This window comes from Panthera tigris, chromosome C1 (genome assembly GCF_018350195.1).
Source record: "Panthera tigris isolate Pti1 chromosome C1, P.tigris_Pti1_mat1.1, whole genome shotgun sequence".
NCBI lineage: Eukaryota > Metazoa > Chordata > Mammalia > Carnivora > Felidae > Panthera > Panthera tigris.
This window is the reverse complement of record NC_056667.1, coordinates 104,577,924-104,601,969: the sequence shown is the minus strand read 5'-3', so window position 1 is coordinate 104,601,969 and position 24,046 is coordinate 104,577,924. Positions and strand designations below refer to the sequence as shown.

Below are 24,046 nucleotides of genomic sequence, written 5' to 3'. Positions count from 1 at the left end.
AAATTATAGTTCTCCCTGCCCCAGCTTCCACCCAGTTAACCACTCTAGCAGTAAGATGTACCTAGGCTTATCTTTTTTCCATAAATATACTAACATACATTACTATCAATAAAGATATTTTGACTTGATGAGCCAAGGAATAGCTGAGCGAGAATTAGACAACAGTCGTCACAGATAGTCATGGGTTTTCCTAGGAAATCCTGGAGGAAGCTGGGGCTTCAGGAGTTTAATCCTCATATCTCCATAACTAAGTTTTTCCATGTGAAAATTGGTGTTTTGAGGTAAAGTGAATTATCAAAATGATGAAGGATTAAAGGGTAAGCTTGTGCTGCTCCTATTTTGCTGAGTTTGTTCCACTGACCTGCTCTACTGGGGGCTCTTTGTGATGGCTTACTGTACCCACTTTGTCCCCAGAACCGTAGGATGAGGGCCAGAGGTAGCTGATCTGGTTAGATTTTAAGTGAAACTGAAATGAAAGTTAACTTCCTCATTGTGAATACCTCACGTGACAAGGTCTGATTTCTTTTTAAAACCAATCTAACTGAAGTCTCTTTGCTGCCTTAAAATCTTTGGAGAGGGTCCACCCGCAAGCATGCTTAGTATGGGAGCTCCTGCCGGTTCTATCATGTATGTACTGTCTGTTCTTTTTCTCCCATTTGACCTTTAAACCCTCTGTTTATGCTTTTAACTTGCTGTATCTGCCAGGGTTTAAATCTTTGCTTTCAGGAAGTAAACTAAAAAATCATGCCACTCAACTTGCCTCTTCTTTTTTTGACTAAAAAGAATCTATTTTTGAGAAGTCAATGTCTGCTTGCACATCTAAACCTGGGGCTGAAATGTAGCTTTCTTTGGAATATAATGTGAAGATTTACATGGTTAAAATTCCAACCGTTTTGAATGAAAAAGAAACAGAAAAGAAACTATAATCCAGTTTGAAGGAGGTAGTCACTGAATTTCTGTTAAAGTCTTTTTGTATTAAATATAGAAGTGGTGTTTTCAAAAGTAAAGTGCTTCCTTTGAAGTAGGTATTTTGATTGTTGGAAAAAAATGGTTAAAAACATAAAATGACTCTAGGATTTGAAAGCAATACATGGGAGTTGTCTTTCAACTACCTCTAAATGTTGTGGATATTTAAATAGACCAGAAGAACCCATATATCCAAAAGTTATGAAGATAAACTGATTTTTCAAAGGTTTGCCCTCCTCTTAAGGATGAGGGTGTCCTGGGAGGATTTCCCTTGATTGGATTTATTGGCAAATCTTGTAAAAGTCCCTGCTCCCTCCGCTCCCCACCTCCTACCCAATTCCTCCTACCTTGGATGAATGTTTGGTATACCAGACAGCAGGAAATTTCTGAAAATCACTTTTTAAAGTGCTACTAAGTATTCGAAGTGGTATTCTAGTCATAAATCATAAATTCCTGTGACAATATATCCCAGAAAGTTTCCTGTATAATTCTGATTTGTATTCTCCCTGTGACAGACATTGCTATTTTTTAATGGAAAAATATCGTCACAATATATGCAGCTAATAACTATTCTTATGTTACCTTTCCTTCAACAGCATGAAATGTCTGGTTTGGGTGCTCCTGGTGTGCACCTATGCATTGGCACAAGCACATAAAGATCCCACTCTGGATCATCACTGGAATCTCTGGAAGAAAACGTACGGCAAACAGTACAAGGAAAAGGTAGGTGGGACAGTCACTTGGGCAATTTGCTTTATTTGAGTAGCCTATGCTTTCTCCTCCTCAAAACTATATTCTTACGAGCAATGTTTTCCATAAATGCTTATGCACTCATTTCTTGCCAGATTCTATTCTTGGTACTAGAGACATAGCAGGAAACAAAATGAAGTTCCTGTTTTTGTGCAGCTCATATCCTAGTAGGAGAGACAGGAACTAGGTAAAGAAGAAGCAGATATGGTATGTGAGGTGGTGATAAGTGCAGTACAGAAAAATCAAGTAAGGCATGGGGGTCTCGTGAGACCTAGTGCCGAAGGGCTCTGGTAGACAGCTGTGAAAGGTTGGAAGTGACTATTCTCTGCATGTGATAGAATGCTCAGGGAATCACTCTCCTCGAAGGTGACCTGTGAGCTGAGAATTCATAGAAGCCAGGGAGCAGTCATAACCACAATGAACGTTCCAGGTCAAGGGGAATAGAGTGCATGTTCAGGGACAAAAGACCTTATTTCAGTCCCTGGTGCACAGAAACGCTACCAGATGGTTTTGACTCTCACTTCCCACTTTGTACTTTTGTTTTGTTTTATTTCAAAGCATACTTATTGATTTTTGAGACCTTAACCCTAGTGCTTCAAATAACTAAGTCCTATAACTATATAATATTCCTGAGTTTGGGGGTGCCTGGCTGGCTCAGTCAGTAGAGCGTGTGACTCGTAATCTCAGGGTCGTAAATTCAAGCTCCATGGTGGGCGTGGAGGCTACTTTAAAAATTTTTTTTTCTGAGGGCCACCAGGCTGGCACAGTCAGTGGAGCATGCTACTTTTGATCTCAGGGTTGTGGATTCAAGCCTCATGTTCGGTATAGAGATTACTTAAAAATAGAATCTTTAAGTGGCCCCTGGGTGGCTCAGTCAGTTAAGAGTCCAACTTCGGCTCAGGTCATGATTTCACAGCTCATGAGTTCGAGCCCCGTGTCGGGCTCTGTGCTGACCGCTCAGAGCCTGGAGCTTGCTTCAGATTCTGTGTCTCCCTCTCTCTCTGTCCCTCCCCTGTTCACACCCTGTCTCTCTCTTTAAAAACTAAGCATTAAAAAATTAAAAATGGAATCTTTAAAATATGTATATTTCTGAATTTGTAAGCAATAATTATGTATTTATTTATTTGATGTATTATTTTCATATAAAAATGACGCTTTTAGTAGGATGTGGACTCTGAGTTGTTTTCTTAGTAATGATGAGTTTTACCTTCATCCAATCCCCTTTAGAACCAGGCCTCCAATTTCAAGGTTAACTACAGTGAGATGTTCAGTTAGCACCACTATCTGATTAAATGAATGCTATCTGTCTTTTTAATGATTCTAGTCCCTTGGAAGGGATGAAAATGACTTTTGATTAGTATCCTGTTTATAATTTATCTCAAAGTTCAAATACATAATGCTATTGGACACTTAATAGACTACAGTATAGTGTAAACATGACTTCTCTATGCACTGGGAAACCAAAAAATTCATTTGACTCCCTTTATTGTGATATTTACTTTACTGCAATGGTCTGGAACTGAACCTACAATATCTCTAAGGTATGCCTGTGACTATGTTCATTTTCCTTATATTGTAGAATGAGGAGGTAGCACGGCGTCTTATCTGGGAAAAGAATCTAAAATTTGTGATGCTTCACAATCTGGAACATTCAATGGGAATGCATTCTTATGACCTAGGCATGAACCATCTGGGAGACATGGTAAGTAAATTACAAATAGTCCTACTTTCATCTCTGGGTACACATGATTTCCATCTCCCAAAAGGCAATTTGAAGGTAAACAGCAAAGGAATATATCTATATGTGTACAAAGTTAGAAAACAGTAGAATTTAAGGACATGAGAATTTGCAGATGCCTTGTTTAATCCTACTGTAACCATTTCCCTTAAAAAATGCTTAAAGAAAAATTTGAAGCTTATAGGCTACTACTGCTTTTGCTTATTTTTTTTTTAATTAATTCTAGAAAGCGTTGTCCAAAGATTACTCACAATCTTTTAGAGTTAAGTTACCATACTTATGTAAGTCTAAACCAGTAATACAATATGGTCCACCTGCTGTCTTCATGAGGGAATGTCGGTATTTAATATCACAAACACTCTCCCATTAGTTTTTAGATTTTTTTCTATCCTATGAAACTTTACCACTGTGGCCAAAATTAAAAACCACAGTACCTCTTGGAAGAGAACACCCCAGGTGGATTAAATTTCTACTTAGATGCAGGCATCTCCTTTGTAATTCTTTCTCACGAAGAAAACCGGTTCCGTCCACTTTTTAGACAGTCCTCTTATAAAATTCTGCCTTGCTTTAAACCAAAAATCTGCTTCCCTGTAACTGCTAGTTTCTACCACTTTATTCTTCCTCTTCCCAATGCCTAACTGGGTGCTAAGACAAGTCGTGAAAGAGACCCTGATAATTCTCCTATCAGATGGTTAGCAGTACCTATGTTGGCCACAACTACCGCTAATTTTTCCCCATTGTCAAATATATTCACAGTTACGATTATTAGATTATTGAAAAGGTCATAAGTGAAAGGAGATACATATATTTGCCTTGTAGACCAGTGAAGAAGTGATATCTTTGATGGGTTGCCTGAGAGTTCCCAGCCAATGGCAGAGAAATGTCACTTACAAGTCAAATTCTAATCAGAAATTGCCTGATTCTGTGGACTGGAGAGAGAAGGGGTGTGTTACTGAAGTGAAATACCAGGTGAGTATTGTCACCCCAGGCCTCTGTACCCCAGGAAGGGCTCTCTCTTCCATCAATATTTAGTCTAGCTACATAATTTGGCAGTGAATCTTCCTTATGTTAGTTCTGATTATTTTTTTTCTCATCTTTCCAATGAAATTATAAGTTCCCTGAGGACAATGATCACATATCATACTTCATTTGTATTCTCCAATTTAGTCCTTGTTTAGTCTTACTGTGACCAATTTCCTTAACAAAATTTCTAGAGGAATATTTGAAATTCACAGGCTACTGTTGCTTTTGTTTTTTATTAATTCTGGAAATCATTCATTAATGATTAATTAATTAATTAAAGATTACTCACAATCTTTTAGAGTAAGTTACCATACTTCCGCAAATCTAAATTGATATTAGACTTAGAACACCAATGGCTAGAGCCACGTAAACAAAACTGTCAACTAAGCAAATATGTCTTTAAGACAGACTTTTTTTTTAATGTTTATTTATTTTTGTGTGAGAGAGAGATAGACACAGCATGAGTGGGGAAGGGCAAAGAGAGAGACGCAGAATCCGAAGCAGGCTCCAGGCTCTGAGCTATCAGCACAGAGCCCAACGTGGGGCTTGAACTCATGAATTGTGAGATCCTCACCTGAGCTGAAGTCGGACTCAACAAACTGAGCCACGTAGGCACCCCTAAGGCAGACTTTTAGTGCTCCTACTATCCATCAACTGACTGGACCCTCCACCAAGCCAATTGCTTGACAAACAATACTGTGTGTGTGAGAGAATATCAGGAAGTTTCTCTCTCCATTTCAGAGTTGAAGAAGAGGAAAAACCTAGAGCTAAGAGTAGCCTGTAAATCGTACCAGTCAACTTTACTCATGACCAGGCTTGCATTGTTAGAGTAAGAAATACAGTATGCATTTTATAAATTCATTCCTATGATTTTGTATTTCCTTTAGTTTGCTTGTTTTTGTTTTTTAAAGGCAGCCACGATCCTAAATTAGTTAGGGATAACTAAGGGTAAAACCCATGTATCACCTTAGAGGTCAGAGGAAGGGAGAGAAATCAGTGTTCTAAGCAGCTGCCCCAGCTGGTGACCAATGAAGAAAGTAAAACTTAAGAAGTGAATGGTACTGGGGCACCTGGGTGGCTCAGTCGGTTAAGCATCTGGCTTTGGGCCAGGTCATGATCTCACAGTTCGTGTTGTTCGTGTGGTTCATGTGGTGCGGTTCGTGTGTTTCAGCCCCACATTGGGCTCCCTGCTGTTATCACAGAGCCCACTTGGGATCCTCTCTTTCTCCCTCTCTCTGCTCCTTCCCCACTCACTCTCTCAAAACAAACAAACAAGCAAACAAACAAACAGAAATAAAATTGTAAAAAGAAGTGAATTGTGCTGCTAATATCTTGTTCTTTTCTACCTGGAAAATTTTCTTGCAATTTGTTTTGGGTTTCTTACTAGAGCTTCTCTACAATAAAAGTGTGGGAAGATGCAATAAACTACACATTGAAATGTTAACTACAAATAACTTAATGAGCTCTTTTCCCTGGGTGCTTGCATTCAAATGGGTGATTTTGCTTTAATCAAAAGCAAATTCAATTTCCTTCCTTTGGGTGGAAAGCAAAGGGGAATGAAGGAAGAAATGAAAGAGAACAATTATGATAGGGCCCTGGACCTTTTTTAACTAAAGCAGCTTTGTGTTCTTCTGTTTCTTTATGCTTCCCTGAAAAATACCTTTTTAAAATTTTATCTATTTTATTATTTTTTTTTTATTTTAGAGAGAGCAAGGGGGTGGGGGCAGAGGGAGAGAGTCATAAGCAGGCTCCACACTCAGCACAGAGCCCAATGTGGGGCTTGATCCCACAACTCTGGGATCATGACTTGAGTCAAAATCAAGAGTTGGACACTCAACTGACTGAGCCACCCTGGTGCCGCAACTGTAAAATATCTTTGATCAAAAAATTATGAAGCTAAAAATGTTTGAAAAAATTTAACCTTATATTTTCAGGCCTCGTTTGAAAGGAGAAAGGGTGTTTTAGGTCAAGAGAAGATTTGAGCTGCTCTCAAAATCACTGTACTACTGTAGCTGCCTAATCTACCTCACGTATAGGTGAAGATAGCTGGGATCTGGTACACGCTCAGTACGTACTGTTTCTTAATATATTCGATTATACTCTGAGCTCAGCCATTTGCATCTCTCTATCAACACTGGACTTTGCTCAGAGATCAACCAAGTGTTTAGTCTTTAGGCCCATGTCTAGGAAACGAAGAAACTGTAGTGTGGGGAGCCGTTTCCCATAACAACAGACACAGCTGACATGTTTGCATTAAGGAAGTCCTCCTTACGGACTCTCTGACTGCCTTTGTGACTTTGTCTCTGTTTCAGGGCTCTTGTGGTGCCTGTTGGGCTTTCAGCGCTGTCGGGGCTCTGGAGGCACAGCTGAAGCTGAAAACAGGCAATCTGGTATCTCTGAGTGCACAGAACCTGGTAGATTGCTCGACTGAAAAATACGGGAATAAAGGCTGCAACGGTGGCTTCATGACAGAGGCTTTCCAGTACATTATTGATAACAACGGCATCGATTCAGAAGCTTCCTATCCCTACAAAGCCATGGTGTGTCACAAGTCAACTTTTTAAGCTGCCCTGTGACCTTATGCTATCCCTTGACTAACTGAACTAAACTTACCTTGAGAAGCAGTGTATGAAAACCCTGATCAGGGATTCTTAAATTTTCAAGAGTTCTCTTCCTTGTTCAGTAGCCTTCTTAATTTATTAGTGGCACAATAGTTTTAAGCAAGTAGAATCCATGCTTTAAAAATGGATTTGCAGCAAACCTTAGAATTCCTTCTGTCCATTTGCCTGGTATTTCAACTTGTTTTTCCTATGGTGTCCCGTGCTCACCCTTATTCTCAGATCATCAACCATATCATTCTTCTACCTACTAAAAATCTAACTAATGCTCTCTTCTTCCTCCTCACCAGTTCATGACATATTTTGTTAAATGAATTCATATATCTTGGGGCGCCTGGGTGGCTCAGTCAGTTGAGCATCTGACTTCAGCTCAGGTCATGATCTCACAGCTCGTGAGTTTCAGCCCCGCATTGGGCTCTGTGCTGACAGCTCAGAGCCTGGAGCCTGCTTTGGATTCTGTGTCTCCCTCTCTCTCTGCCCCTAACCCACTCGCATTCTGCCTGTCTCTCTCGAAAATAAATAAACATTAAATGAATTCATAGATCCAGATTACTGAATATTTAGAAAAGATCAAAAATACCACTCCAAAACCTCCTCCCTTAACCACCATTACTTTGATTTATTTCTTTCAAGTTCTTTCTCTTATTAAGCATTTTAAAAACATAGTTATATGCACAACAAATGTGAATTTGTAACCCCTCTTTTGCCACTAAAATATATACTCTAAGTGTTCTTCATATTATACAGTCTTTAGAAATCATCATTTAAACTGCAGATCGTCTTGTTGGTATTATAGCATCAAAAAGATTTTTAAGTTCTAGTACAGAGCCTATGACCTTTACGCAGTATGCCTCCACAGCCCACCTGACCCTGAGGGACATTATCCGGCAACTTTACAGGCATGAAGATATCCACAATTTAAAACCATAGAATAGTTACGTATTTCCTCTGTTACTGGTGAAACATGGAACTGTCAGGGTTTGGAAGATTCGATTTTTCTTTCTTTAAAAGGAGGAAGGAACCTTAGACATTCGAAAGGCTAAATGAGGAAAGAAAATGTATTTAAAATCCAGACTTAGGATGTTGGCTATTTATAAAGGAAGTTGAAGTATACTTCTTCATCTGATTTATATTCTTTTTTACAGGATGGCAAGTGCCAGTATGACTCAAAAAATCGAGCTGCCACATGTTCAAAGTACACGGAACTCCCTTTTGGCAGTGAAGAGGACTTGAAAGAAACCGTGGCCAATAAAGGACCCGTGTCTGTTGCTATAGATGCGAGCCACTCTTCTTTCTTCCTCTACAGAAGTGGTAAAAACTCAGACACATCGTCCTCTTGTTACATGCTGCCCCGCACTGTAAGAGAGAATATCATCCTTCCCCATCACCCCACCTCTGAATGTTGAGATTGGGTTAAACAGGTTCCTCCATTTCATATACGTATTTTATATCCAGCTCTAATTAGTGAAGGAATACTCATCAAAGTTTACTAACACTACATGCCACATACTCTGATAAAGTCTTTCCATGCATGATCTTATTTAATCTTCACAATAACCCTATTTTACAGATGAACAAGTCTTAGATGGTTAACTTGCCTAAAGTCATATAGTCTGAAAGTGGTCAGTTAGGATTAGAAACGCTGCTACTTGACTTCAGAACCTGTGCCCCTAACCCCTGTCGCCACTGTGTACTGTACGGGTAGCACGGCAGAATACAAGGAGGGCAGGGCACCCATCAATGTTAGAGCCTTGTATTAAACAAAGTAAGTGGCCCTTTTATTAAAAAACAACAACGGCAACACACACCTCACCTTAAAGATCATTTCACCTAGTAAAGAATAAAAATGTATGGAACAAGCAATTTAGGAATATATACAAAGAAATATAGTAACCGACTCTATGTTAAAAATCATTAGGAGGGGCGCCTGGGTGGCTCAGTCGGTTGAGTGGCCGACTTTGGCTCAGGTCATGATCTCACGGTCCGTGAGTTCGAGCCCCGCGTCGGGCTCTGTGCTGACCGCTCAGAGCCTGGAGCCTGTTTCAGATTCTGTGTCTCCCTCTCTCTCTGCCCCTCCCCCATTCATGCTCTGTCTCTCTCTGTCTCAAAAATAAATAAACGTTAAAAAAAATCATCAGGAAAAGGTAGCCATTTATCAAAGATTTCTGAGGGAACTGTGATTGGGTTGATGCCAAACTTGGCAAGAAAACTGACAAGTGTAGCATTGATGGCAAAGAATTATGGTCTAAATAGTTTAATTAGAGTATATGTTTCTAAAATTATAATTAAACTTGCCATGTATCCAAAACAGTCTACTAAAAGCAATAGCATTTTCAAATGTCCTTCATTGCTACATACCATTTACTCGTTTTCCCTCTCATATTTATTCTTAGGTGTCTACTATGAGCCAGCCTGTACTCAGACCGTGAATCATGGTGTATTAGTGGTTGGCTATGGTAACCTTAATGGAAAAGACTACTGGCTTGTGAAAAACAGGTAATGCATTCACATGTTAATGTATGTTTAATAAAATAAGGAACTCGATGGAGCTTCAACAAATGCTTTCTCGTATGATGATGATGATCATGATAATGACAATGATAAATATTTATAGCTTTTTATAAAATGACATACTAAATTAATCACTCGGTGCCCCCATTTCCTCACTTCCTATTCTGGCTTCAACACTTTGTTTTCATGACTTCTCTCCTATAATATTTCTCTGATCATTCCTTCTTAGTCTCTTTGATAAATATCCATTCCTCTGCTTAGTCTGTAAATGGTGGTCTTTCCTCCACGACTCCATCTTTTGCTCATTACTCTTCTGATTCTACATTTTTCTTAGGTACCATCATTCCATTCTTATGATTTTAGTTATAACCTATGTACTAATGGTTTTCAAATCTCTAGCTCGAGCTCTGACCTCTGCCCTGAACTTCGGACTTATCTATCTGGACATATCCACTTCCCTGTATCTTAGTTTCTCCAAACTCAGTATGTCCAAGGAATTCAGTATCCTCTCTGCCATATCGTCCTCCCAAAACTTCCCATCTCGCTAAATGGCAACAACACACAACACAATCACCCAGTCAGATATTATGGGTTTGTCATAGGCCCATCCAGATCTCATCAAGCAACAAGTCAAACTACTTTTCCATGTATCTGTCCTTTTTTTCTGTCCCCTTTCCATTTCTTCAATTATTGCTTTGGGTCAGATGTTTCTTGCCTGGACTATTCCTACAGCCTTCAAACTGGTCTCCTTTACTCTCAAATCCATCTTTTACACTGCTTCAAAACTGGTTTGTCTCACATATGACAAACTGGGTTCATAACTGTTCTACTGGGTACCATTTGGTATAAAATTAATATTCCCCAGTGGGGAAGACAATGATCTATGTTGTGATCCCTGCCCGCCCTGCCAGGTTCAATTGCTGGCACCTGTCTTATACTTTTTTCATTTCAGTTACATTGAACTGTACATGGAGTTCCCATACATACCATTTATCTCTAATATCTTCACATCTTGGTTATGCTGTTCCCTCTGTCTGGAACATCCTTTCTCCTCACTTGGTTTATCCCACCTTTTCCTTCAAAACCAGCTTGGGCATTCTCTATACCAGAAATTTCCCCCTAAATCCTTGGGCTGGGTAAAATGTCTTTTTTCTATGCTCCCCAAATGTCTTATGCATCCTGGAGTATTTTATAGATTGTATTTAAATTTGTTTTTACCTATCTATCACTCTAATATTAATATTCTGTCTGTGCCTTTGGGGTAGGGATTTGTTTTGTCCTTGTATCCTTAGCTGTATGACCTGTTAGGAAAGTAGTTGCGGGAAATAACATTTCGCTTCACTTGTAACCTATTCATAGCACTGATCAGCTTGGGCCTAGATGAGTGATAACTTTTTTAAGTGAAGCAATATTTTTTCACTTACCTCTTTTTTTTTTTGTTGACTTCCTACAGCATATATTTTAACTTCTTTCTGTATTGAAACTGCTCTTCTTGAAGGCCATTTATAACTTTTATTTTATTTTTTTAAATTTTTTTAACATTTATTTATTATTGAGAGACAGAGAGAGACAGAGCATGAGCAAGGGAGGGGCAGAGAGAGAGGGAGACACAGAATCCAAAGTGGGATCCAGGCTCTGAGCTGTCAGCACAGAGCCTGATGCGGGGCTCGAACCCATAAACAGCGAGATCGTGACCTGAGCCGAAGTCAGACGCTTAACCAACTGAGCCACCTAGGCCACCCGGCCAATTATACCTTTTAGTGTTTAAACTCAAACCCCCTTCTCAGCACTTACTCATTCAATAAGTGTTTACTAGGCATCTCCTTGTAGGTGGGGGGCATTATCTAGGCCCTGGAGACACAAAAATTAATGAGAAGTCATCCTGTTCCAAATGAGCTCACAAAACAGTCCAATGGGGAATTAGATATATATTTAAAACAATAAAATACAACACATCATGGTATATGTATATGTCTCAATGGCTATGGGGCCATAAAAGAGAAGATGCCTAACTGCCCAAAAGTTTCACAGAGAAGGCACTACTTACTTGCATTAAGTTCTCAAGTAAGTGGAATTGCTCATGTGTTGGTGGAGGGAAATAAATGGCCCAATAACTCAAAAAGGATATGCAAAGGCACAGAAATATGAAAAATTTCTCTGCTTTATAAACTCTACTGCTTTTATTTCTTTGGCATCTATGACATAACACTATCCTGACCCGTTTTGCTATACCAGCTTTAGCCTCATTTCCCATTTTCTTCCACTGGTCCCTTACAGTCTAGTTCTATCTGTATCAGAGAAAACTCTTTTGCTCCTTGAGTTTCAAAGTTATTGCCATTATGTAGATGATAACCAAATTCACAATCTCTAAAAATGACCTCTCTACTTAGCAACAGATATCCAACTTCCAATTTCATAGCTCTGCTGAAAAGTCCAAATTCCCTCCTGCCTACCCTATTACTACTTACAACATAACTATCTCTCTTTCACACACATACATACCCACACACACACACTCAACAAGTCTAAAATCAAATTCCCTCTCTCCCTCCATCTCAACTCCCCTTCCTACTCCACCCCTGAGAAGTATTTTAGAATAAGCTCAAGGGAAACTCATTCCCTGTTTTGAGTAATGCATTACCATCTTCAGGTTATCAAAGCCACACCTTGGTGTCATCTGGGCTCTCCCCTCTTTCCCTCAACCCACACGGCCCTGTCCATTTGGCCTTTGAATCGTACTTCGTATTCTTTTCTATCCAGGCTCTAATTCAGATTCCAGTCTTACCCAGCCAGGGAAGTATCTTCTTAAAATATAGATCATGTAGGGGCACCTGTGTGGTTCAGTTGGTTAAGCGTCTGGCTCTTGCTTTCCACTCAGGTCATGATCTTGTGGTTTGTGAGTTTGAGCCCCACACTGGGCTCTGAGCTGACAGTGTGGAACCTGCTTGGGATTCTCTCTCTCCTCTCTCTCTCTCTCTGCCCCTCCCCTTCACATGTGCATATGTGCATTCTCTCTCTCTCTCTCTCTCAAAATAAACTTTAAAAAAATAGACAGGGGCGCTTGGGTGGCTCAGTCGGTTGAGCAACCGACTTTGGCTCAGGTCATGATCTCACGGTTTGTGAGTTCGAGCCCTGCGTCGGGCTCTATGCTGACAGCTCAGAGCCTGGAGCCTGCTTCTGATTCTGTGTGGGTGTGTCTCTCTCTCTCTGCCCCTCCCCCACTCATGCTCTATCTCTCTCTGTCCCAGAAATAAACATTAAAAACAATTTTTTAAAATAAATAAATAAATAAATAAATAAATAAATAGAGAGATCATGTAAACCCATAGTCAAAATTCTACACTTGATCTTAGTCAAAGGCTAAGAAGCGATGCAAGGTCAAAAATTCTAAATAGTTTACCATTGTCATCATAACGATGTCCAAATTTCTGGCCAGGCATTCAAGATTCTCCATTATCTAGTTTCCAACATAGCTTTTTAGACTTTTCTTCCACTAGTTCTAATGCACCCATATTTACACTCTGGCCACAGTGAACTACTTACTCATCATTCCCTAAGTTTATATACAATTGGCTATTTCTATATCTTTACTTAAGCTGTTTCATCTTTATGAAATGCCCTTAAAGCCCATTGCTACCTATAGAAATCCCACCTGTGTGGGGCACCTGGGTGGCCTCAGCTGGTTAGGCCTCTGACTCTTGATTTTGGTTCAGGTCATGATCTCACAAATTCATGAGTTCGAGTCCCACATCAGGCTCTGGGCTGACAGTGCAGAGCCTGCTTGGGATTCTCTCTCTCTGCTCTTCCCTCACTCTGCCTCCTTCCCTCTAAGTCAATCAATCAATCAACCAATCCCACCAATATATGGTGAAATGGGCACTCTCATACATTCTAGGAGAAGAATAAATTGTTACAATCCTTCTTGGAAGCAATTTGATAATATGAATCAAGAACTTTTTAAATGTTTATACTCTTTGTCCAATTTTTCCTCATTTCTTGGAATCTATATGAAGGAAAGAATTCTACATATGGGGAAAACGTCATACCCAATTTAAGTAAATTGTAGCATTCTTCTTCTTTAACAGTGAAAGCCAGTAAACAACCGAAAGTACCTAACAATAGGGACACTATTAAGCTATTACACAATCAAGCCCATGTATTAGAAATTATATTAGGGGCACCTGGATGGCTCAGTCGGTTAAGCATCCGACATGATCTCACAGTTAATGAGTTCAAGTCCTGTGTCAGGCTCTGTGCTGACAGCTCAGAGCCTGGAACCTGCTTCTGATTCTGTGTCTCCCATTCTCTCTGTCCCTCCCCCTTTTGTGCTCTCTCTTGAATATTTTAAATAATGTTTTTTTTTAAATGTTTTTTTTTAATGTTTATTTATTTTTGAGACAGAGAGAGACAGAGCATGAATGGGGGAGGGGCAGAGAGAGAGGGAGACACAGAATCGGAAGCAGGCTCCAGGCTCTGAGCCATCAGCCCAGAGCCCGACGCGGGGCTCGAACTCACGAACCGTGAGATCATGACCTGAGCTGAAGTCGGACGCTCAACCGACTGAGCCACACAGGCGCCCCTTAAATAATGTTTTAAATAAACAAAAACGTTATTTAAAACAAGGAACTGTATTTATTCAGACTGTTATTAATACCCCAATAAAATACTTAGAATATATGTTTAAATTGAAAATACATATAAACATAAAACTTATGTATAATATAAATATTAAGTTTAAAATAATATGCCCAATTTCTTTGATTCATGTTATACTAAAGAATGAGAAGGAATGATACCAATTGTTAATAATGGTTATTTTTGTCTACCTTTATCTATTTTCCAAAGTCTTTAACATGTACCTTATTACTTTTAAGATGAAAAAGAAAGACACGAAAAATCCTATTCATTCTTCAAAACAGACCTGAAATGCTATCTCCTCCATACCCCATTAATTTACTCAGAACTGTTTCTCTAACTTCTGAGCTTTAGAAATGCTTTAGAAATTCTATTCTAGTATTTAATACATTGTGCCTTGTGTTATAGCTATTCCTGTAAAGCATGCTCCATTCACTACAATATGAACTTATTAAAGGTAGAATTGTTTCTTGTTCATTTTTGCATCTTCATTCATACCCTGATTCAACAAACATATATTGAGTACCTACTGAGTGCCAGAGTGCCAAGCAGATATGGCAATGAAAATACAGCCTTTCTATCATCCTTCAAAATATTCATAGTCTACGAGAGTCAGGAAAACAGGCGGGTGCATGTACTGACCATTGCAATAGAATGTGATAAATACTAGGATAGAGGTTTGTACCAAGTCGCAGCGGAAGCACAGAAGAGTACTTGGCTGAGTCTCGGAAGTCAGGGAAGGTCTTTTGGCTGGGTTATTTGACTGAGTCTTGAAGGACAAGATGGAATTTGCCACATGAAAAAGAGCAATCAGAGCAGAGGAAGCTAAATGTGCACAAACGCTGAGTGAGAGAAAGTAGATGAGTTAAGGGAACTGCACGTTCTCTTATAAAGGTTGTAGTATAAGGTGCCTGTTAGAGAGAGAAGTGAGATAGAAAGGGACCAAATTATGAGAGAGCACAGCGATCACTGACACTGAGTACTAACAAGGAGAGACCAGACATGGACATGAATTCTAGACTCTACAAGAGGTTGACTCAAACAAAATCCTCTTAGGTCATCAAAACTTTCTTACTGACCTCTTAAAAGGTTACTTTATATGTCATTTCCAGTGCTACCAGGTTAACCTCAAGTAAACGAATGTGAGTCTTCTATTTGGGTTCTTCTTTTATATCCTCCTTTTGTTTATACTTAATCTTTCTGGCAGGTGTATAACATTGATCCATGTTCCTGATTTTTTCCCCCTTTCTGGATATAGATATTTAGCTTCTTTATATAATACACTGTAGCATAGTGAGTAAAAGCAGTGACTTTGAAACCAGGCAGATCTTGGTTAGAATCCTAGTTCCATTTACTGTCTATATGACCTTAGGTAGTTATTTAACGTCTTGAATGTTCAATTTCCTCATCTGTAGAATGTGAATAATAGCCTCAAGGTCATTATAAGGATTAAACAAGATAATGTCTGTAAAACACTTAGCACATAGTGCCTGGCATGTAATAAGTGCCCAATAAATCATAGTTATTATTGCTATTATTATTCCACCCTTGAATCTCTCTCTCTATATAAAAAACTATGCCCTCAATAGCATGCCAACCATAAAGTTATGTTTTATAGAATGCTTTCATAATTCCTAAAAATACAGACCAATAATTTAATGCCAAAGCATAATTGAGAAAAATTATTTTATGGGGGCAAAAATAATGCAAAGTACCTGATTGTACAACCCTCTGATGGTTTGCCTTAATCCAGAAACAAAATTTAGAGCATCTAGGTGAGGAATGGTGACCTACATATTCTTCAGGGACATCTCCTTAAACATGAAGCAGTAAAAATTCTGAGGTTATACTATCTGATAAGATCCTGAAGTATCTGTATAGTCTGTGTTGCCACTTGTGGGCAGATCCATAAATTTAGAAAGCTAGATACAATTGCTATCTACTTAGAAAAAGTTAGCAGACTAAGGAGCAGTGAAAGCCACCCCAGTCTAAGAGACTGTCAACAAGAAGGGCCAAAATCATCTTTAGAAAAAAAAGGAGTTCACTGCAGCTTTATTCACAATAGTGAAGATATGGAAGCAACCTAAATGTCCACACACACACACACACACACACACACAATGGAATATTTCTTGGCCATAAAAAAGAATGAAATCTTACTGTTCACGACAACAGGTATGAAACTAGAGGGCATTATGTGAAGTGAAATAAGTCAGAGAAATAAACACCCTATGATTTCACTTATATGTAGAATCTAAAAAATAAAACAAAACAGAAACAGACTCTTAGATACAGGAAATAAACTATTAGTTACAGAGGGGAAAGGGTTTGGGTGGATGGGAAAAATAGGTAAAAGGGGATTGAGAGATACAAACTTCCAGTTATAAAATAAATAGGTCATGGGGATGTAATGTATAGCATAGAGAATATAGTCAATAATATTGTAATTACTTTGTAATGGTGACAGGTGGTAACTAGATTTATGAGGATCATTTGTAATGTATAAAAATAGTAAATCCCTGTGCTGAAACTAATAGGATATTATACGTCAATTATGCTTTTGTGTTTTTTTAATTTATTTTTTTTAATTTACATCCAAGTTAGCATATAGTGCGACAATTTCAGTAGATTCCTTAATGCTCCTTACCCATTTAGCCCATCCCCCCTCCCACAACCCCTCCAGTAACCCTAAGTTTGTTCTCCATATTTATGAGTCTCTTACGTTTTGTCCCTCTCCGTTTTTATATTATTTTTGCTTCCCTTCCCTTATGTTCATCTGTTTTGTCTCTTAAAGTCCTCATATGAATGAAGTCAGATGATATTTGTCTTTCTCTGACTAGTTTCACTTAATATAATACCCTCTAGTTCCATCCATGTAGTTGCAAACGGCAAGATTTCATTCTTTTTGATTGCCAAGTAATACTCCATTGCATATATATACCACATTTTCTTTATCCATTCATCCATCGGTGGACATTTGGGCTCTTTCCATACTTTGGTTATTGTTGATAATGTTGCTATAAACATTGGGGTGCATATGCCTATGCTTTTGTTTTTTAAAGGGAGGAGTTTAATCTAATGCACAGATCAATGAGTAATGCAGACCCAAAGTTATTGGGCGTAGAATAATTTTAGCTTGGAGAAAAAAAATTAAAGGTGTTAACCATGTACTCATGAGAACCTTAAATACCCACACACATACTACCAAGGAACTAAGAAACCATCCAGAATATCTTTAAGCAATATCAGGTGAACTCTCTAAGATAATCAGTTGTGGGGTGCCCAGGTGGCTCAGTCGGTTAAGCATCCAACTTCAGCTCAGGTCATGATCTCATGGGTTCATGAGTTCGAGCCCCACATCGGGCTCCGTGCTGACAGATCAGAGCCTGGAGCCCATTTCGGATTCTATGTCTCCCTCTCTCTCTGCCCCTCCCCTGCTTGTGCTCTGTCTCTGTCTCTCAAAAAGCGAAAAAACATTAAAAAAAAATAAGATAATCAGTTGCAAAATAGATGGGCCTCTTAGACAATGAAGAAAGTTGAAGGAGTTGGTGGATGCGGGACACTAATGTTTCCTTTTCATCCATAAGTGGATTAAGTTAGTAAAATGCAAGTTGGAAAAAAGAATATATTCCATTTTCCCTCACTGAAAGCTACTGTCTGATCTTTCAAGAGATCCTGACTGTTAGAGTTAGAGTATACATTCTACATTAGACATCATGGGTACTTCCTCCTCCCCATGGAATCAAAGGCTGGAAAAGGGTTAAATAAGGAAGAAGTTATAATCTCATGATTTTTCTTAGATATTTATCTACAAAGAGATTAAGAACGTGCATATTGGTTTATAACTCAAATAGAATATTTATTGCCACTACTCCACTGAAATCACTCTTGTCAAGATTAGCAATCATCTCCACCTTGCCTCATTAAACAGTTTTCAGGTTTCATCTTCCCTGAACTCTTAACGTTTGATGTACGGTGACTCTCTATATTCTGAAGTATTTCATTTGACTTTCAGGGGACCATACCCCCTGGTTTTCTTCCTATTTTACTTTTCAGGCTCCTGAGCTCCTTAGTTCCTCTTATTCTTCCTCACTTTTATAAATATTAGAATGCTCCAAGCCTCAATTTCTCTCCCTTTATGCTCGCTCTTTAGATGGTCTCATTTAGTCTCACAGTTTTAAACAATACCTGATGACTGTCAACTTTGTATTTTCAACCTAACTTCTTCCCTGAGCTCCAGACTCTGTGTCCAAAAGCCTACCATCTGCCTTTCCGCTTGAGTATCTACAGGCCTCTTTAACGAACCATGTCCAAAATAGAATTCTTGACTCCCTGCTACTGCCCCAGTTTTTCCCCTCTCAGTATATGCCAACAGCATTTTCCCCAGGTCAGAATATTGGAGCCATCATTTCTTTTTTCGTCTGATACCCCACACCTAAACCATCTGCAAATTCTGTCATTTCTATCATCATTAAGTTGTCCCAAATCTTACCACTTCTCAATTTCTCTACTGTTACCACTCTAATTCAAGCCACCATCCATCCATCTCTTGATCTACTGCAATAATCTCCCAACTGGTAGTCACTTACCCCCTTGTTTGCCTACAGTCGATCCAATACACAGTAGCCAGGGTGATCTTTCTAAAGCATCAAGCAGATTATACTATTCTCCTACCCCAAACCCTCTAATGGCTTTCCTTCATACTCAGAATAAAATCTGTGACCTATAAAACCATGACAATTTCTGGCCTCAGCCTGTCTCTCTAACCACTACCTTCCCCTGTCTCACTCAGCTCCAAGGACACTAGCCCTTTTTCAGTACCTTTTCTCAAGGTACTCTTGAAATTTCTCATACATCAAGCTTATCCCAGCTCATTTTTCCAGACCTTTGCGTCATTTGCACCTTCACTTTACTAGATCTTTGCTCAAATATTTCCTCAGAGAAGCATTCCCTGACCACTCCTTCTAAAATGTAGCCCTGATTCCCAACATTCCATATCCTCTAACTCTGCTTTATTTTTCTTTATAGTACTTACATCTTGTCATATTATTTATTTGTTTATTGTATGTTTCCTGTGTAGGCTTTGAAAAGACTTTGTCTGTCTTATTTACCTCCGTAACCCTAATGCCTAGAATAGTGTCTGGCACAGTCTAAGAAGCTAAGCACTGTGGTTTATTAGAAATGAAATTGGTGGGGCGCCTGGGTGGCGCAGTCGGTGAAGCGTCCGACTTCAGCCAGGTCACGATCTCTCGGTCCGTGAGTTCGAGCCCCGCGTCAGGCTCTGGGCTGATGGCTCGGAGCCTGGAGCCTGTTTCCGATTCTGTGTCTCCCTCTCTCTCTGCCCCTCCCCCGTTCATGCTCTGTCTCTCTCTGTCCCAAAAATAAATAAAAAACGTTGAAAAAAAAAATTTAAAAAAAAGAAATGAAATTGGTATACATTCTAGAAGGAATGTCTAACCAATTGGTAGTCTATAATATGCAGAGAGAAGGTAGGGTGACCAACCATCTCACTTTATCAAAGACTAAGGGGTTTTCCAGGCCACAGGATATTTAAAAAAAAAAAAAAAACTAGAACAGCTCCTTGCAAACTGGACTGTTGGTTACCCTAGAAAAAGGCTATCTTTTCTAAAAGGGGTGGACTCACACTTGGATAACAAAAATAGCTACCTCTACTTATTCAGCATTTACTACATACAGACACTGTACAAGCACTGTACATACATTTTTCTCACTTAGTTTTTAAGGTAATCAATGAGATATCCATTTTATCTCCTGATAAACCTCTGATATTGACAGAGTTAAGAAACTTGCCTGCAGGTGAACAGATTGAATGAAAGGGCTATAGAGTTAGTAAAAATAAACAACTTGGTAAGGACTAGAATGAACATTTGGAGCTGACCTTTTACAGTTCTGAAGGAAAGAATTTGTCCTCACATATTTATTTAGCTTGAGACTTTTAAATCAGTTTTATTCTTTAAGAGAAGGTTACCAGGACTCAGTCAAAAAGAGTCTGGGATTTTCTACAAAGTTTGGGACAGTTGATCTTGGTCTATGAAGGCGGGAAGAGTAAGCTCTCCAGATTCTGAATAGGACCTCATTGACTGAATTCATACTACTAGTAATTACAACCTCAATTCAACTTTCATTACCAGAACTTAGGTCCAAACTCAGCTTGTCTAAAAATTGTTATCTACTTTTTTAAGGCAATGAAATAACTACAAAGCAAGGTACAGTAATATATCTGATATAATTAATATAAGGTTGTGGATGTTCTGGTCTGAATTTTATTCTTCATGCTACCTCACTCATAGGAATAATGTAGGGCTAGGGATAGTATAAATGTTAGAGTAGGCTTTGGAATAAAACAAGCCTAAATTTGCACCCTAGCTTCATAATTAACCATCTGCGCAAGCCATTTTACCTCTTTGACCTTTTCCCTCTTTAGTAAAAAGAAGATAACACCCACCTCACAGGGTGATGATTGAGATAGCATATGTTTGTGGGTTTTTTTCAAAATTTTAAAAATATTTATTTTTGAGAGAGAGACAGAGTGCAAGCAGGGGGAGGAACAGAGAGAGAGAGACACAGAATCTGAAGCAGGCTCCAGGCTCCAAGCTGTCAGCATACAGCCCGACGCAATGCTCAAACTCATGAACCATGAGATCATGACCTGAGCTGAAGTCGGCTGCCTAACCGACTGAGCCACCTAGGTGCCCCAGTGAGACAGCATATGTTAAGGTACTTAGCACAGAGTACTTGTTCAATGAATGATGGCTATTAATATTAATGATAGCTTCGCCAGAATTTATTATTATTGCTTTTAGATACTAAAAGAATAGTGCATCCATTGATGAGAGGTGACAGTGGAGTTTGGATTTTATTCTAAAGATATTGGGGAGGCATTAAAGGATGTTAAGCAACAAAGTAGCAATAAATTAAAGGAAACAATAAAGAAGCCCAAAAAGTTTTATTTTTTTAATTTATTTTTTTAAGTTTTTATTTATTTTGAGAGTGAGAGAAAGAAAGAGACAGCATGAGCAGGGGAGGGGCAGAGAAAGGATCCCAAGCAGGCTCTGAGCTATCAGCAGGGAGCCTGATGCGGGAGCCCATAAACCCTGAGATCATGATCTGAGCTGAGATCACCACCCAGGTACCCCAGCCCATCAAAGAGTTTAAGAGGAGAAAGCAGAGAGAGAAGAGAAAAATCAGGACACGGTAGCATCTTAAGGCCAGGAGAGAAGTAATAGATAACGGTGTTAAAATGTACAAGAAAGGAAAATTAAGACCTGTAACGTGTCCACAAATGGCTGATACAGAGAACGTTTAAGGTCTATTAGAGCACAGCCATTCTAAAGCAGCCACTTGTCTGCTTGCAATTAAGCAGCATTTCTTAGTTTCCCTGCTGCATGTTTTTACATGTTTTACACAATCAACCTTTCCTTCAAGTCTCGAGCAAAAATTTGCAATGGCTTCCTTTTGCCGAAGGAATTAATACTACAAGTTCCTTAGCCTGTTGTTCTAAGCTCTTCACAACACGGCCCCAAACCAACTTTCTAACCTCTTTGTGTCCTACTACCCTAAAGACCTCCAATTTTCAACTAAATGTCTCGCTACTCTCCAAATATAAACACAGTAGGCATTTTCTCCGTTTCACGCTTTTATTTGTATCCTAGTTACAGCACTTAACAAAGTCTCTTAATATTAGCATTATTTGTATATCTACAATTACAAAACTTCAGAAACATAAAAAACTTAAGAAATTTCTCTTACAAAAAGTGTGACCATTTTATTTTTACTAGTCCGTGGAAAAATGAGAAAAAAAAAAAAAGAATATTTTGGTGTATCTTCCATAAAATAAATGTATCTGACTCAAAGGACTATCCTTAAATTAAAGACTATGTCCTCTTAAGTTTTCTTTTGGTGTTAAACATCCTTTCTTTTACAATATGATGGTGATAATAAAGAGTATGGGTTGTGTTTTTTTTTTTCAATGTCCCTACTTGCTAATTTAAAACTTGGTAACCTTGGGGGCGTCTGGGTGGCTCAGTTGGTTAAGTGTCCAACTTTAGCTCAGGTCATGGTCTCGCAGTTCATGGGTTTGAGCCCCACATTGTGCTATCTGCTATCAGCACAGAGTCCGCTTCAGATCCTCTGTCCTTCTCCCTCTGCTCCTCCCCTGATCACGCTCTCTCTCAAAAATAAATATTAAAAACAATTTTTAATTAAAATTGGTAAAATTGCAAAAATTTTTTTTGAAATTATAAAAGTTGATGAAATCAAAAAGTGAGAGAACCATTGATCTCTTCTAACCCTTACCTGACCCACGAATCCCCTCTGCAACATCTCTAACAGGTTATGCAAACCTCTGGATGAACACCTCCAGGGCCACTGAGCTCACTCCCTCCCAAGAGAGCATATTCCATTTTTTTCACAACTTTACCTATGAGAAAGCCTTACCTCAGCTCCACTTCTATGTCAAAAAGCTGTTTGAAAGCTTCACTTTTTATTGCTTACTTTGGAATTCCCTGCCCTATGCCTTTTCCATAATAGTCACTCAAAAATATTTCTTAATTGACATTCTCTAAAGGAATTTAAGTTTGATAGAAAATTACAACCTATGATCCTACTATGCAAAAATATTTAGAGGTGGGGCCTTGGAAAGGATAATAACACTCTCTCCCTGCAGAAGGCATATTTACAAAATAAGAGGATTAAAGGTTTGGGATGGAATTTATAATGTTTACTTAGGTATTAAGTCAATTCACCAACATAGCATTAAAGCCTTCCAAACTCGCCTTTGAAAATTGCCTAAAAGCCCTGGGGAAATTATTATATTATTTTGTTCTAATTTGGTTTTATACTTTTATATATAATCACTTTAGGAGAACAACAATTTAGGAGATAAAAAGCTGATAATGTGATATGATTATATTCATTTGTAATGTTGTGTTGTCTTTTTCTGAAGCTGGGGCCTGAATTTCGGTGACCGAGGATATATTCGGATGGCAAGAAATAGTGGAAATCATTGTGGGATTGCTAGTTATCCCTCTTACCCAGAAATCTAGAGGATCTCTTCATTGTATAACAAGTCAAGAAAAGAAACACTTTCTCTTCACTTAATTTTACCTGCCATAACCAGTAGAAATAAGGGAATCATGAACAATGTATATGTAACGTACTAACAAAATATATAGTTTGACTCTTCTACTTTTTTAATCTTGCAGTTATGGAAAACTTTTGCCAGGTAAATTAACAATGCATTACAGATATAACTGTATGAGAATTAGTCAACCTAAGACAATCTGTCATGTTTGTTTTGTCACTGTCTTATTTTACATGCTTTGTCTTTTTAAGTTCCCTGATATAATTTTGTAATACGATGGCATATCAATGCTTAATAAATACCTGTTTTCATCTTTGTATCATTACCACATACCATTATTTTCTTATACTTAGGTAACTATTATAATCTATCATGAGAATGTAAACTATAGGATGCTGGTGAAGGGCTTTGGCAACTTTAATGGAAAAAACTAGGTTATTAATGTCCTAGGGCTCAGATTGTATCTTTGCACATTAAAGGATTCAATTATTTTTTAAAATAAATGTTAAGGTAGGCAAATATAGTAAAACCTTGGTTTGCAAGCATAATTTGTTCCAGAAACATGCTTGTAATCCAAACCACTTGGGTTTCCCCATAAAAAGTAATGGAAGTTCAGATGATTCATTCCACAACCCAAAAATATTCATATAAAATTTATTACGATACTGTAATAGAATATAAAATAATTTTAAAAATACAAAC

At 38.5% G+C, this 24,046-nt stretch overlaps 1 protein-coding gene across 1 annotated transcript; it reads left to right on the top strand.

Moving 5' to 3' along the window:
• Positions 1–509: 509 nt before the first annotated feature.
• Positions 510–23,669, top strand: CTSS (cathepsin S). Its single transcript, XM_007088075.3, has 8 exons — positions 510–627; positions 1,563–1,689; positions 3,296–3,418; positions 4,274–4,423; positions 6,790–7,017; positions 8,241–8,406; positions 9,489–9,591; positions 23,207–23,669. Exons 1-8 carry the CDS (start codon positions 593–595, stop codon positions 23,304–23,306), a joined length of 1,032 nt encoding a protein of 343 aa, XP_007088137.1. The 5' UTR covers positions 510–592; the 3' UTR covers positions 23,307–23,669.
• The last annotated feature ends 377 nt before the right edge of the window (positions 23,670–24,046 follow it).